Source organism: Solanum dulcamara, chromosome 11 (assembly GCF_947179165.1).
Source record: "Solanum dulcamara chromosome 11, daSolDulc1.2, whole genome shotgun sequence".
Taxonomy (NCBI): Eukaryota; Viridiplantae; Streptophyta; class Magnoliopsida; order Solanales; family Solanaceae; genus Solanum; species Solanum dulcamara.
The window spans coordinates 37,466,702-37,483,560 of NC_077247.1; the positions used below are offsets into that span (position 1 = coordinate 37,466,702).

The 16,859-nt window shown below is 33.5% G+C and overlaps 1 protein-coding gene across 2 annotated transcripts; it reads left to right on the forward strand.

Annotated features, from left to right (window-relative positions):
• Positions 1 to 4,789: 4,789 nt before the first annotated feature.
• Positions 4,790 to 12,619, forward strand: LOC129872198 (uncharacterized). 2 transcript variants are annotated; one of them, XM_055947090.1, is made up of 7 exons: positions 4,790 to 4,979; positions 5,336 to 5,787; positions 7,196 to 7,381; positions 7,755 to 7,862; positions 9,022 to 9,225; positions 9,300 to 11,170; positions 11,480 to 12,619. In XM_055947090.1, exons 1-7 carry the CDS (start codon positions 4,904 to 4,906, stop codon positions 12,045 to 12,047), a joined length of 3,465 nt encoding a protein of 1,154 aa, XP_055803065.1. In that variant the 5' UTR covers positions 4,790 to 4,903; the 3' UTR covers positions 12,048 to 12,619. The 2 variants fall into 2 exon arrangements, with proteins under 2 accessions (XP_055803065.1, XP_055803066.1); XM_055947091.1 differs by having other exon boundaries at positions 5,546 to 5,787.
• The last annotated feature ends 4,240 nt before the right edge of the window (positions 12,620 to 16,859 follow it).

The window sequence follows — 16,859 nt, forward strand, 5'->3', positions numbered from 1 at the left end:
CACCATTTTCATTTCGTCTACGCACAAAAACTCATTTGTTCCCTACTGGCTTGACACCTTCAGGTGTTCGGACTATTGATCTGAAAACTTCACATTTTTCAAGTGAAGTTAACTCTGTTTGAATTGCATCCTTTCATCTTGGCCAATCATTTCTCTGTCTACATTCATAGACAGATTTTGGTTCAAGATCCTTATCTTGTTGCATTATTTCAAGGGCAACATTATAAGCAAAAATATTATCGACCACAATATTATTTTGGTTCCACTGTTTTTCTGTCGAGACATAACTTATTGAGATTTCTTCATTCTTATTATTTTCAGATACTTGGACCTCCTTGGTGGTATCACCATTTGTTGTGTCTCTAGGCTCTTCTTGAGTACTCGCCTCCAAATTATGATCATCTTGATCATTTATTCCTTTTTTTTTGAGGATTTTTATCTTTGGAACCAAATGGTCTTCTACGTTTTAAGCGTGGCCTAGACTTATTTGCCTGAACAAGTTGTCCTACCGGAATATCAACTCGAACTTGAGCATTAGCAGTTGGGATATGCGATTTAGTAACCCGTGAAAGGTTAGTAAATGCATCCGGCAGTTGATTTGCAATATTCTGTAAATAAATCATCTTTTGAACTTCTTGCTCACATTAATTTGTTCGAGGATCTAAATGAGATAGTGACATTGAATTCCAATCTATCTCATTTTTCAACTTCTTATGTTTTCCCCCTAATGTTGGGTATACTGATTCATCAAAATGACAATCAGCGAATCTTGCCGTAAATAAATCTCCAGTCATAAGTTTCAGATATTTTATAATAGAAGGAGATTCATACCCAACATATATTCCCAACCTTCTTTGGGGATCCATCTTTGTGCAGTGCGGTAAAGCAATTGGGACATATACCGCACAATCAAATATTCTAAGATGAGATATATTTGGCTCCCTTCTAAACGTCAACTGTAATGGGGAAAATTCATGATAATTTGTTGCCCTTATGAGCACAATTGCTACTGCATTCAAAATAGCATGCCTCCATACTGAAATAGGAAGTTTTGTCCTCATTAGCAATGGTCTAGCTATCAATTGGAGGCGTTTAATCAATGATTCTGCTAGACCATTTTGAGTATGGACATGAGCGACCAGATGCTCAACTTTTATTCCAACCGACATACAATAATCATTAAATGATTGAGATGTGAATTCACCAACATTATCAAGACGAATTGTCTTTATTGCATAATCTAGAAATTGTGCTCTTAACCTTATAATTTGAGCTAACAATCTCGCAAAAGTCATGTTGCGAGTTGATAATAAGCACACATGTGATCATCTTGTAGATGCATCTATCAAGACCATATAATATTTAAATGGTCCACACGAAGGGTGAATTGGCCCACATATATCACCCTGTATACGTTCCAGAAACGCAGGGGATTCAATCCCAACCTTAGTTGCTGATGGTTTGATAATCAGTTTTCCTTGGGAACAAGCAACACAAGAGAATTCCTTAGATTGAAGAATTTTCTGACTCTTCAAAGTATGTTCATGTGAATTCTCAATAATTCTGCGCATCATATTATAATCAGGATGGCCCAACCGGTCATGCCAAATGATAAAATCATTAGAATCAGTAAACCTTTTATTTACTATGGCATGTGATTCAACAGTACCAATATTTGTATGGTACAACCCAGAAGAAAGTGCAGGTAATTTTTCATGCACAATTTTCTTCTCCATATTTATTGTAGTAATATAAAAGTATTCAACTTTTCCTTCATTTGCAGTCTCAATATGATAGTCATTTTGGCGAATAACCTTGAAACTTAACAAGTTTCTTTGAGACTTACTACAATACAATGCATTATCAATTATCAATATCGTTCCTTCAGGTAGTAATAATGTCGTTTTTCCAGAACCTTCAATCAATTTTGTACTACCATATATTATATTGACATAGACCTTTTCCATAATCAAATGACAGAAATATTTCTTTTCTTTTAATATCGTATGAGTTGTGGCACTATCCAAAAAACACATATCTCCATTATTCATCTTGAATTCAATTGAAGATTGAGAAATTTATTTATCTTCATAAAATAAAAATGCATTGTAAGAAATAAAATAAGTAACAATTTTGCAAGAAAAACATAAGTCCCTTTTAAAGTTAAATTATGGTAATTTAGAATTTTAAAAAATTATATGATTCAATTATGATGAATATTACAATAATTTAGTTTATGGAATTATATTGTAATGAATTTGTAACACAGAAAAATGATTGATAATATGAACCTAACGTACCAAATTATAAGAATTAACAAACTGAGGTGTAACACGTTAATAATAAATATAATTTTATATAAATTAATAATTTACTAGTGAATTGGTTTAATGAACTTAGAATTCAAAAAAAAAATATGACAGAATATACTTATTAACCTTAAATAAATATTATACATAAGTGTTAAAACAGATATAAAATAAATAAAATTAGAAAACATTAACATAATATTATTCATCATGTATAGATAATTTGTTTATTGGCAAAAATAATACAATCATTATATATTATTAATGTCTAAAACATCAACAAGAATAAACAATTAGTATAATGACATTAAATAAGGCGAATATTATTTTTAGTAACAATATGATATTAAGATTAACAGCCCGTTTGGATGGGCTTTAAGTTGGTCAAAACCAACTTAAAACCCCTTTTTAACTTTTGGACGTGTTTGCCTAATGCTAACTTTAAGTCATAAAGTTCTTAAAGTCAGTCAAAAATGAAAAAGTTAGGATTCCTAACTCTTTTTTTTCTAAGTGCTTAAAGTCATTTTCTTTGACCATGGAGATTACTTTTATATTCCTTATATTTTAACTAAATTTCCAAGCTACCTTTTTTATTCTTTTAACCCTAAAATTCACATTATTTTCTTCACTTAAGTACTTTTATCCAAACACTCAACTGCTTATTTATAAAAATAATTTTCAGCACTTTAAATTCTAAAAACACTTCATACATAAAAGTTACTTTTTTTAAGTCCATCCAAACGGGCTCTACAACATTGTAAATTAGCATAATGTAAGAAACAATATACAATTATCATAAAAATATGACCCTGATTTTATTTTTTTTCAAATACATAAACGTAAAAACACAATAATTCAAAGTACATAAAAATGACAACATATTGAAAAACATGAAATTAAACATCAATTAAGATCCTTAAAAAATCTTCAACCTCCAAATGAGTAATATCATTGAGGTCATTAAAATCATCATCCCTTAAAGCCAAATTTGCTTCAATATTATCATTATTCAAAGGCCTTGCCTCAACATTATTTTTGAACGCCAAGTGTGACTCTATCCGAGCATTAGAAGAAGGCACCACCTCTATTTGTCTTTCTTTTGAAAGAAGTTTAATAAAGTCTTACAAAATGCTCAGGCGTTCGACATTCATTTTTTCAGTGGCCTTTCATGCCACAACGATGACAGTTACTTCTTGAAGGGTCATTTTGAGAACTGATATTGTTCTCCCTTTTATGTTGACCACCACCACGACGATTATTAAATCGTCTTCTGTCATTGCCACGTCCACTCACATTATTGTGGCCATGATTTTTATTTTGTCTTCTTTCAGACTGGCCATGTGTTTTTACCATATTTGCCTCCGATAACGGAGCAGTTCCAGTGGGACAGGCTTCATGATTTTTCATTAAAAGGGCATTATGTTGCTCAGCCACCAGAAGGCATGAGATCAATTTAGAGTATTTTTTAAAACCCTTTTCACGGTATTGTTGCTGTAATATTACATTAGAGGCATGAAAAGTAGTTAGTGTCTTTTCTAACATGTCCTCATCATTTATAGTTTCTCCACATAATTTTAATTGGGAAGTTATTCTAAATACAACAGAATTATACTCAATTACAGTTTTAAAATCTTGAAACCGTAAATGCATCCACTCATAACGAGCCCTTGGCAATACCGTTGCCCTGAGGTGGTCATACCTCTCTTTTAAGTCTTTCCACAATTCAAGTGGATCTTTCACTGTCAAGTATTCCATTTTCAAGCTTTCATCTAGATGATGACGAAGGAAAATCATAGTCTTTGCTTTATCCTGACTTGATGTTGTATTTTCTTCAATTATAGCATCACCAAGACCCTTAGCGGTAAGGTAGATTTCAACATCAAGTCAGCATGACAAATAATTCTTGTCAGAAATATCAAGTGCCACAAATTCCAATTTTGACAAGTTTGACATGATGAAAATTAATTTGAAAGTAACAAAGACAACTTAAAAATTAAATTTCTTTAGTAGATATATCTGATATAGAAGTTAATTTTCTGAAAAATTAGAGTTTCGTGCTGATAACGTGTTATAAATTAACTAACTTGACAATTTTATAAAGGAAGAAAAGCAAGAGAATATAGAGAAAGTAGTAATATAGTTCTATTTTTGTGTGTTTCTTACATTGCAAATGATGGCTTATTTATAGCCAAAAAAAGATGAAGTAAAATATCACTTAAATTAAACAAATATTTCAAGTGGACAATCCACACAAATATTTCAAATGGACAATCCACAAATATTTTAAGTGGACAATCTACAAATATTTCAAGTGGACAATTCATTTTTCTTTAACATTAATGAGAAAATCCCACGTGTCTCGAAAATTAACCCCACCTACTATACCCACCCGACCCAACTGGAAACAAAAACCCCACCCAATCAAATAAACCTAACCCATTTCATTCCATCTTTCCACTGCCTTAGTACAAAATGCCCACTCCAATAATTAAAACAGGTTGAATGGAATATGTAGCGCAATTTCGCTCGGCTAAACCCACGCAGAAAACTAGCTGACTTGAATTCAGTTGAGACAAATTTTGATAAAAAGCAATATGGAGAAAACTCCATCTGCTTGTGCTATGCAATGGAACATAGACCTTGAAAAAGGCCTCCGTTCTAAAAAGCCTGGTGAGTAATACTTCTGCACTTCCTAACTAACCTTCTTTTGTCATTCAAATTAACTCGAATTTTGTAAGCAATCCAACTCTGAGAGTGCACAGTTGTCGGGATGAGTATTTTGTAAGCTGGAATGTTCAATTGATGCGAGTCCAGGTGTCCAGACGTGCATATTCAAAATTAGAGTGCTTACTGGCGCTAAGTTTGGGTGTCTATTTCTGTATTATGCCTAAAATTTTCATTGATGATTCCAGTTCTTTTGTCAATGTATTTAATGCTGTGGTGAATAATTGTTTGATTTAAACTATTTTGGGATAAATGTAATCGTTTCTGCCCGATACTTTTGTGTTCTTTCCCATGATGGTTAGGTAAACCTACCGAAGCCATACTAGATATTGGGCCAAGACTTGAGTGGTGGAGTAGAGAGTGTAATCTTCATGCTGCTGAATACAAAATGTTTGGCTTAATTCCGGGGGAGGATAAGCTATTTGCAAATGCTATCCTTCTTAGGCTTGCAGATGCATTTAAGTCAGGAGACAAACATATGAAGATTTGTATAGTGAAAATTTTCTTGTCAGAGCTCAAGCAGAGGAGGCAATTGAGGAGCAAGGGAAGAAAAGATGAGGGAATCCTTTCAAAGGATAAAGTAGATAGCTATAGAGAACTTTTGACTAGAATAAAGATAGTATTCGACTCTGGAAACGTTGAAGAGAGAGCATTGGCTTTAGTTCTATTTGGTTGCTGGGCTCAGATTGCAAAAGATAGTGCTGATGTTAGATACCTCATCCTTTCAAGCTTGTGGTCGATGCATATTCTGGAGGTAAGACCTGTCCATCTTACTGAGTACTATATATTGTTTTGACATTATTAGCGTAACATTGCTGACTATGTTTTCCCACTAAACAACTTTTAAGTACATTAGGGGGCTTCTATGAGAGAGTTTCTTCACAACAGGTTATCCACTGCTTGTAAGATTCAGTATAGGGAAGCCGTTATTAAGGTATAGGATGCACAAAATGTTTCATCCGATGATACACCCAGTCCTTAACACATTTGGTTGGAAAATCTGTTTGCACTTTGAGCTTCCCAGTTCCCAACATACAATTGTGAGGATGATCTCGAGCAAGGTGTGCTGAAGAGAATTACCTGTTGGGACGGAGCACTAGTGTTGTAGGATATGAATGATTGAATTTTTTTGCCATTTTACCCGAAATAGGTCTCCAAATAATTTCCAGATTTTGTCAGCTTACTCTCCAGTCATAAATAATCTCTCCATGTTTGTTTTTCCAGCATTAAGGAAAGGCTGGTAGGAATTTACATTTCATGTAGCGCACTGATCAAGTCTATGGTATCATTTACATCATGTGTAATTACCTGTTTGCACCAAAAGATAAACATAGAATAGCTCTCTGTGGTTTCTACTTTGGAACTTGTAGAATGCTCGCACATAATGTTATTGCCAAATATTACCATATGTAGCTTCTTTCACAAAACTCTCCACATGAAAAAGTAGACTCCGAAAGGAAGCACCTTATCCCATATCTGGTTCTAGGTGTTGAGAGATAAAATCAAAAAATTCTCCTCCATCTGTGAGAAGTCCTCTCTAATTTTCTTCTGGGAAAACATAAAATCAAAGTCTCCCCCATGTGGAACAGATTTTGAATTTTTAAGTCTTGAAAATGCATTATGGGATTTAATCCTTTCACTGCATTAGGGATGGATCATTGGGCAACTGCAAGTCTGCAAGAGTTTTATGTTTGGAATTTTGTTTATGCCTGAGTGAAGGTTTCATCACCGTACCTCCTATATAAAATTATGCTCCCAGGCGATTAGCTCCTTCTAGCAATTACACTGACCATGGAAGTTCCAACAAGGATAAAAGCATGTGGGACCAAATGAGTCAATCAAGTGTTCAGCCTCATCCTCTGCGGACCCTCCTCCCTGTGGTTCCTTTCTTCATTATGATCCTCAGCTCCCTCCTCCTCATCTATCTGATATTCCTAAACATGGTGAAAGGAGTATCCATCTGATCATTTTTCTCCTTTTGTCTGTAAAGAACTTTCTGCCTTTTCATTTCTTGCCAATATTTGACCATCTTCTTTTCTGTTGCTATTTGTTCTGTTTTTTAGTCCAGAGATTGAGGTAACAACAATTACATATTGTTTCCGTTTGCCTCTAACTTTTGACATGAATGACAATTGATACAACCATTTTGCGTCTATCTACAGGCAAAGGCTTCTTTGTTTGCAGCTGAATGTTTTTCTGAACTGGCAGACGATTTTGCTTATGTATTTCTGGAGATACTTGGAGGTCTGTTGATGTCATCTGGAACATCAAGGGCTATAAGGTCAGCAGGAGGACGTGCCTTTGCTAAAATGTGGTGCTCAATCTTACTAGCAGATATAGCTCATAAGGTTCAGTATTTCTCTTTAATATGAGTTCCTGCCACCAAATACATGTAAATTTTCTTAGTACACCTGTGACTCATTACACTGCCCCCCTATCCTTCTGTCCCTTTCTGCTCTATTCTAAAAGAGCTTGTTTTTTGAACAAGCACTTTTCAGAAACCATGTTTTAAATACTCATAGAGATGAAAACATTATGCATAGTGAAATGCAATGTTTTTCTTTTTCATGCATGAAATGCAAGTTATCATCTCTTAACTAATTGTGACTATTGCTATAGTTTCTTGTTACAACTTCCTTAAAATAAGTTTTTAATGATACCATGCAGATCTGTATTGTCTGACAATTTGCTGAACTAAAGTTGAGTTTCTTCATATTGCAGACTGGTGTAAAGCTTATCCGAGAATGTTCAGAAGAAGAATTCTCTTTGGTGATGCTAGTTTCACTTTCCAAAATTGCTTCTAAGTGGACATCTTTAATTCCTAGACAGGTATATAGTTTTTCTCATTTTGTTTGATTTTCATCATCTCTATTGTCAACCAATGTAGGAAGAGAAAGGCAGAGAAATACAAAAATGATAAGGAAAAGAAGAAAAGAAATGGAAGCTAAGTTTTGTCTCCAAGATAAAGGTAAAAGAACTGCACATTCAAGGGTGTGGCCTAGTGGTCAATGAAGTGGATTGAGACCTCAATTTTCAGCGGAGGCAAAAACATTAGGTGTTGTCTTGCCATCTGTCCAAGCCTTGGTGGATAGAGTTACTTGGTACCTGTTCTGGTGGGAGATAGGAGGTGGCCTGTGAAATTAATTGGGGTACGCACAAGCTGGCCCCGACATCATGTTTATCACAAAAATTGAAGAAGGTAAAGAACTGCAACAATGATAAATTGGAATAAACAAAGAAGATGAAGCCAGGTTAACTTTTTCAAAATAAAACTTAAGACCCTAAAAAGCACAAAACAATGTTTACCATGAGGTCTCTATGTAATGTAACAAGATGGATATGTTGGTAAAAGGTGTGAATAGCTAGTGTGACCTATACGTTACGGGTTCAAGCTGTGGAAGCAACCACTAATGCTTGCACTTGGGTAGATTGTCTACATTACACCCCTCGGGGTGCGGTTCTTCCCTAGACCCTGCTAACATGGAATGTTTTGTGCACTGGACTGCCCTAATTTGAGGTTAATTATATAATGTCATAAATCTTGCAAAATAATAAAACAAGATATGAAAGGAACCACAGGAGGTTGCCTAAGATGGTTTCACCATCTCCTATGCGAACCTCCAGATATATCATTGTAGGTATGGAACTGGTTTTAGAGAAGGGTCTGCCAGTGTAAGGATAGCTAAAAAAAATAGCGAATCTCCAGCTTTAGAGGACCCCTAATTTGCTTTAAAAGACCAATTTTTTACCAATATTAGAATGAAATAGGCCTGGATAAAGCACAATGTATATAGAAGAGTTCATATCAACTTACACCAACTAGCTGGTTGGTTGACTGATTTAATAGGAAAGCCATGCAATTTTAGTCATGGCTAAGCCGGTCTGTCCAAACAAGCTGAATCATAAGATTATATAATATCGAAATCAGGGATATCTATTGTACTTTATACCTGATTTTTGCATATTTATCTCTTGATTTTGGTGACAGATGGAATTGCTTTCCTCATTTATGACTAAGGACAGAGGTTTGAGCTTGCAAGCTATGGCATTAAAATGTCTTCGTTTCATTTTAGCCAAAGGAATGTATCACTTCCCTGCCAATTCAAATTTGACTCTAAAGTTGTTTGGGGTCATAAATCAGTCTGATTTGCCACCAGCTTTGCATTTTGATGCTCTAAGAGCATTATGCAAGGTATTTCCTCTCGATCTGTCAAATTTATGATATTGTTATCATACTAGTACTGCTTACATTCTCTTACTTTGCAGATACTTCCGCCCAACCTAGATACAATTCCATGCACAGAGATCCTCAATATTTTCTCCAAGTTCTTACAAATTGTTGAGTTCAAACTACAATCTCCAATCATCTCAGAGAGGCTTTTCGCAATTCATGTATTAGCTAGTATTTTTGACAAGCTTTTGAGGATACTGAAAGAGGCAGCAGTTGGAATTGGCTTAATTGTTTCATCTCGTATGCTTACATTCACCGTAGATCGCATCTCCCAACTAATTAAGTTAGTGGTTGGTAATCCTCATCCAGACAAAGGAGTGGAGCAGGAGGTGAAGAGTTTACTTCTTATTTTAGTTGATTTGGTTGAAAGACATCAAGATGTCTCTGGTATAGTGCTGGATAAGATCTGTATAGTTATCGAACATCTGGTCAGCATGCTTAATGAAATTACCAGTATGACGAATTCAGCCTCAGAAGATCACCATATAACAGAGCTTGACAAAGAGAACCATACGTCGACTGCATCAAGAGTCTTGATTTATTTATCCCAGATTCTGATAACTTGCTTTGAAAAGCTAGATGTCTCCACTGCTGGTGCCACCCAAGTCTTTAACAGGATGGAACATCTGGTTGAGCATGTGCACCATTGCAGCTTACTTCCTGCTTACATCCACCTAATATATGACCTTTTATTGCACTTCCATGTTGCATATCAGTGTATGTGGCTGGAGATAGGGGAAGATATGGTTTCTAATAGAAATTCTCATCCATCTCGTTGTAGTTCCCCCTCACATGATGGTTCCCTGTTCCAGCATGAAATTCTCATTATTGATCGTGTGAAGCAAATTTTGGATAAAAAAGATTATTGGTTGTCTTATAAGCTGGCAAAATATGCGGCATGTAATGGTGCATGGTTGGTTGCTGCTTACATATTTGGGGAGCTAATACCCATGGTTCAATCTGATATCTGTTGTTTTTGGCTAAAATCCTTATCCCATCTTTCAGAATTAGAAAGGAAAGTTCAGTTGTTCGGGCTTACTCTTTCTGGAAAGGCAGCTGGGGAAACTATGACAGCTGATCACATTGAAAATGTTATTGGGGCCTCCAACATGCTCTGTTCTTTAGAGGAAGCTTTTGATGCCTCTGTTTCTGGTCTTGCTTTTAGTTTTCAGAGATGGTTTATAACTTTAAGATCAAAGGTTGTTGGAACTGTAGCAGATGTACTTAAATTATTGAGCATGAATTTGTTTCCACAAGAAGCTACCAGGAGTACTGAACAAAAAGAGGCATGGATTTTGGTTCAGCGCTCGAATTCTTCACAAGGACTCAGCTCATTGTTGCAATTGCTTGCCCGCGCTTCTTCCCAGTTCATGAGGCTAGTAAAGGAATTTGATCTCTTATCAACGTCTTTCATTTTCATGGACAGGAGAAGTATGAAGATAGTTTCTAATCTTGGATTAAGTTGTTCGCTCTTAGCCTTTAGTACCGGATTAATATTACATTTTGCCAGTTTCCATGATAAACAAACTAGCAGTACTTATGGTCTTGAAACATCAGACGAGCAATTTCATACTCTGCTAGTTCATGACTTGTTAAGAAGACTTGGGTATACAGACTTAGAGACTAGCAAAAATCTGCGGCATCTTTTGGATTTCCGTCGAAGCTCTAGGAGCTGTTCCATGCAAGAATTCCAAAATCAAGTCTTTATCACTTGTGTTGAAGCGAGAGATATTGCTAATCTTTGTAAATATTCCGTTCAGAGATTTCTTAGTTTGCAAGCGATTATTGTACATGATAACAATGGTATATCCCGAATTCCTCGTGATGCTTTGCAGTTGCTGTTCAACATTATTTTCTCGTGGATACAGATTCCTTTCCGGACTCCCAAACACTTCTTCCAATTAAGGTAACTGAAATTTCACACATGGACTTCTGCAATCAACAAGAAGGAGCTATTATTGAATTTATTGAGATATTCTACTGCTGTTAGTCTGTTTCTTATTTCATATGGTGGCCAACGTATACTTTGATGTCATTGACCCTTTTTGATCTAAAATTTTCTCCGGTAAGAATATAAGTAACAGATCATTTGAAATGGTAGTGAATTTTTAGACAAAACAAGTTATGGGATCTGTTTGATTCAAATTGGAATGATTCTAGAGTTGTGCATTTTTTCATTCTGATAGCATTCTAATATTGAACTGTGAAATGGCAGGCCTCCTATTTCTGCTGAGCTTTTCATAACAAATGAAGATGGTAAAAGGATAGACGATATATCTGTCTTGTCAGGCTTCCAGCTCCCTCTAACTCTGGGCATTCAGCTAAGAAATATATCGCCAGACAAGCTGTCTCAGGTGTCGAATTTGTACTGCATCCTTCACTCACGGACATCCTTTCAAGTACTTAGTGCAAAAGGGGATAAGAAGGTACCAAAGTCCAGTTGTCAAGCTTGGAAAAGCGATCACATGGTTGGCCTTAATGAAAAACTATTGCACTTCACAACAGGGACTACTGAGAGGGATGGATTACATGCTATGGAAAATACTCTGGGGACTTCAGCTGTGGATAAATTTGTGTGTTTTGATCCTAATGAGAAAGGGCAAGGATTTGCAACTTGCTTGCTAGATGTTTCTGCATTCCCTGTGGGTTCTTACCAAATCAAATGGCACAGCTGTTGTATAGACAATAACGGTGCCTACTGGAGTCTTATGCCCCTGAACACTGATCAATTCTTCACCGTACAGCAATCTTTTAATAGTCGTCCGTCTGTTAAAGTGCCATAGACTGCAGTGATTTAGTTAGAGGTAGGATGATATTTCTACATCAGTACAGTTTATTTGAAGCTTCTTGGTGAACTGCCTAGAGTACCAAATCCTTCAATGGCTACACGGACAACCTCTGGGATCACAAAGCTGGGAGAAACACTTTCAACGGATATTAGGGAATTCTAAAAGAAAGTCTAGAGTTGCAGCCTAATGTGTACAGAGTCTCTGGAAAGAAAGGAACTTCAAGAGTTTTTGAACACACGAAGAAACTGGGCTCTTGCCAAAGAAATTTCTCATGCTATTGGAATTATAAGTAGACTCCAACATCTTGCTTATTGATGTTCTTGTCAGGTAGTTCGACTTGACTGTTCGTCTTTGTGTTGATATTTGATAGCTGCTTCTGTTAACTAAACTATGGCTCTTGTAAAGTCACTTTGGTAATCAATGAAGTTCATAGTCACCAAAAAAAATGTGTAATTTTGGTCATTTTGCCTATTAGTTCATGGTACTCCCTCTGTTTCATAATAATTGAATTGTTGAGACATTTTTCATGTTTCAAATTAACTTAATTATTCAATCTTTAAGAATAATTTAAGAATATTCTTCCATTTTTACCCTTCATTTGGATTTTCTATGTGATGAGTTTAAGAGCCCGTTTGGATGGGCTTAAAAAAAATAACTTTTATGTATGAAGTGTTTTTAGAATTTAAAGTGCTGAAAGTTATTTTTATAAATAAGCAGTTGAGTGTTTGGATAAAAGTACTTAAGTGAAGAAAATAATGTGAATTTTAGGGTTAAAAGAATAAAAAAGGTAGTTTGGGAATTTAGTTAAAATATAAGGAATATAAAAGTAATCTCCATGGTCAAAGAAAATGACTTTAAGCACTTAGAAAAAAAAAGTTAGTAATCCAAACTTTTTCATTTTTGACTGACTTTAAGAACTTTATGACTTAAAGTTAGCATTAGGCAAACACGCTAAAAGGAGCTTTAAGCTGGTTTCATCCAAACGGGCTCTAAGAAACTTTAATTAATGTATAATCATCCTAAAAAGTAATTTGACAATAATTAATAAGGATAAAAATAGAAAACAATGTCTAGTTAATTTCTTAATATTCTTTTCTCCAACAAATCAATTATTTTAAAATTGAGGGAGTATTACTTGCGATGGTTTTAATATTTCTAATGATTGGGAGAAGGAACAGGTGAAAGATTGAGCTAGAATTTTCACCTTTAATAATAGGGGAATTTGCAGATATGGCAAGCCTTTTAAGTATAATTACTCCATAATTTTTGTCATTATACAAATGTTGTAGCGAATTATATAAAAGCTGTAGCGAATTATGCAATCGATATACCCACAAATTATTTATATACCGAAATATACAAACACTGGTATACATATGTATTTGTATATTTGGCAAGTGAGATTGAGAGAGAAGGAGAGAGGCGAGCGAAAGACGAATTGTATATGTATATTTGTCAAAAAATTATATATATGTAATTGGTATATATATGTATTTGTATATTTGGCAAGCGAGATTGAGAGAGAGGAGGAGAGAGGTGAGCGATATTGAGAGAGAGGGGCAAGCGAGATCAAGAGAGAGAGGAGAGAGGAGAGAGGAGAGCGAGATCAAGAGAGGGAGGAGAAAGGCGAATTGTATATGTATATCTGTCGAATTGTACATGTATATTTGTCAGAAAAATTGTATAATGGTAACTGATATACATATATATTGTATATGGCAGCGAGATTTGTCATACCTACTAAATATATTTGTTGCTAGCCGTATTTATTTTAAAATATACTCATACCGCGTAATATGATAGAAAAATTTACCATACCGCATAATTTTACCTTAATAATAGGCGAAACTCATCGGTGGCCCCCTAAAATTGGCATCAACTTTCACTTAGACATCTCAACTAAGCTTTGTTCATTTTAGACACCTCAAGTAAGGTTCCGATGTGTCATTTTGACACTTTTTTTACAATCACCCAAATATCTAAAGTGTGTGTAATACATTTGCCGATGATGTGTCAAAGTGACCAATTAAATGAAGACACGTGACATATATATCAAAAATAATTTTAAAATAATGACTTTTGAGTAGAAAAAAAAGTGGCCATTAATTTGATGACATATGTCATTTTTTACCCAAATAATAATTAAAAAAAAAGAAATTCATCTTCTAAAAAAAGTGATTTTCGAAAAAAAAAACCACCCCACCTAGTTGTCTTCTTCACCTACCCCACCTTGTCGTCTTCTCCACCTCCACCCACCCCAACCCCAACTCCTTCCCCACTATATTGTCTTCTCAAGAAACATTATCAAAAGAAAGTATTTTGAAAAATTTATTTTACAAAGATATAATTTTTTCTACTTTACTTTTAAAAAATCAATTACTAATTAACAATAGAAGGAAAACAAGAACTAAATCTAGGCAATGACAATAAGATTACAAAATCAAGGTCCAAAGTTATGGAGGAAAACATCTAAAAAATGGAGAAGAAGAAGAACAAGGAAAAAAAATTTAAAAAAAAATTTCTTTTTAAAAAAAAGTGGTCTTCACGTGCTCAAAATGGGTGCAGCACACGCAATGTGTCAAGTCAGCACAAAGTGTCAAAATGACACATCAGAACCTTACTTGAAATGTCTAAAATGAACAAAGCTTAGTTGAGGTATCTAAGTGAAAGTTAGTGTCAACTTTAGGAGGGCACCGATGAATTCCGCTTTAATAATATATGTTTTATGGTTAATGGCATTACTGATTCATCATCGAATAACTTTTCTATATTAATAGTGTAGTTTACTTTTTGTACTATCATATTACAGATCTGTTACTCTGACAAATAAGATATATTATGTGATACGATTGATTAAAATATACTTATTTTATTACATATAAGATAAATCTATATTATAAAATGTTCGGGTTATATATAACCAAATAGTAGAGCAACAAATAATTGACATTATTTCAATTATCTTCCACACGAAGACATTAATCAATGTGTCCTCCATTATCCCCCAGCTATTGCCTATTGTTGTTCAAGTTTTTAATATGCGTGCCATATTTTCGCCAAAATTAGAGAAGAGAGAAAATAATATTTACTTAAGAAAAAAAATTAATATTAATTTGGTTAAAACTATTGACGGTTAAGAAAGTATAAGGGGGCATTTTGACTCTACGGGTTATTTGGTCACGAATTAGTTAGGTATAAATCATGATAATATGAAAATTCTTTTAAGTATTCAATAATAATATGATAAAATTCAAAAAATAATATAACGAATATTACGTTGATAAGTAATTATATAGAAATTGTTGTGTGTGAAAAGTCCTGTTTTAAGAGTTTTTTTTAATCATTATTAAGTACTCTGTTTTGATATTGTTAATAATTAATGTTTCTATTTTATAATATAATCATATACGTAAGTTGCTACACGAATTCATGCATAACTAAAGTAAATATTAATCGAAATTTAATACTATTAATTAAGTATGCATAAATTATGAATATTAATTTTCTTTTAATATTGATAACAAACATTGCACATACATTATTTATACAATTTTTGTGGTTGAAATTACTTTTTGTTAGTGCGGCACAAAATTCGATACTATTGAGAACTGCTTACAAGATTCACAGAAGTTATTGCAAATCTCTTTTTCGTCTCTAGGGTTTCCAATTCATTCCCGTCCATTAGAGTTTCAAATTCAATTGCAAATTTCTTTTTCATCTCTAGGGTTTCCAATTCATTCTCGTCCATTAGAGTTTCAAATTCAATAGTTCGCCGTGGTTTTTTCAATTAACACAATAACAATGGCGTAAATTTTGTTTGCGGACGAGTTATTTTTGTCACTGTCACAAACTCTGCGCCGGCCCAATTGTAGGAGGAACAAAATGAAATTAACAATATCTTGTAGGATATGTTGGCGAGCTTGAAACAAAGGGCGGCTCAATAGAATGTGTGACTTAAAACCAAATTTAGATAAGAAAGTTATACTTATATGATTTTTTAAATATATATTTTATTCTCATAAATTCTAAAAAAATATTGTAATAGATTATAATTTAATAATTAATTTTTCTTTTTCAATTGACAGTATATATTTCTTTGTGATTTTTGTAAGACAAAAATAAAATTATAATTTTTTAAACACGTGACGGTCATTTATTGGTTTCAATTTAATTATTTAAGATTAATTATAAATTAAAATTTTTTTAATATAATTTTAATAACTGAAAAGGGCTTATAAAATACCCTCAAACTATTAGAAATGGTACAAAAATGCCCCTCATGAGGTATTTTTGTACCATTTTCAATAGTTCAAATATATTTTAGACCCTTTTTCCGAAATACATATAAATTATTGTACGATACATAACAACACAAATGCTTAAATCTCTCTTATTGATTGTAGTTTTGAAAACATTTTAATAGAATCAACTATTACATGAATTATCAAAACTGTTCTAAAAGTGTTTAAAAAATAAAATTAAGACTTCGCTTCATTGAATATGCATATTAGGGTATCATTTTTATATATATAATATTTCGTAATACTTTAAATTACAAAATATTAACATTCAAAGTTAAGACATTTAAATTTAATTATTTGATAATCTAATTAGTTTAAGTTTGAAATGTTTAATGAAACATCTTAAAAAACTAAAGACAATCTTACAAAATCAATATTTTAATATGATTAATTCAAATTGAAGTGAATTAGATAAATTAAAAAATTAAAAATAATTGTAACTTTAATTATTTATGATTTTTTATTATAATTACATCAATAATAAATTTTCAAAAATATGTGCATA

Coding starts and splice junctions, on each gene's coding strand:
- LOC129872198 (XM_055947090.1), top strand. CDS start 4,904: ATGGAGAAAACTCCATCTGCTTGTGCTATGCAATGGAACATAGACCTT. Junction 4,980..5,335: donor CCTCCGTTCTAAAAAGCCTG/GTGAGTAATACT, acceptor CATGATGGTTAG/GTAAACCTACCGAAGCCATA. Junction 9,226..9,299: donor CTCTAAGAGCATTATGCAAG/GTATTTCCTCTC, acceptor CTTACTTTGCAG/ATACTTCCGCCCAACCTAGA.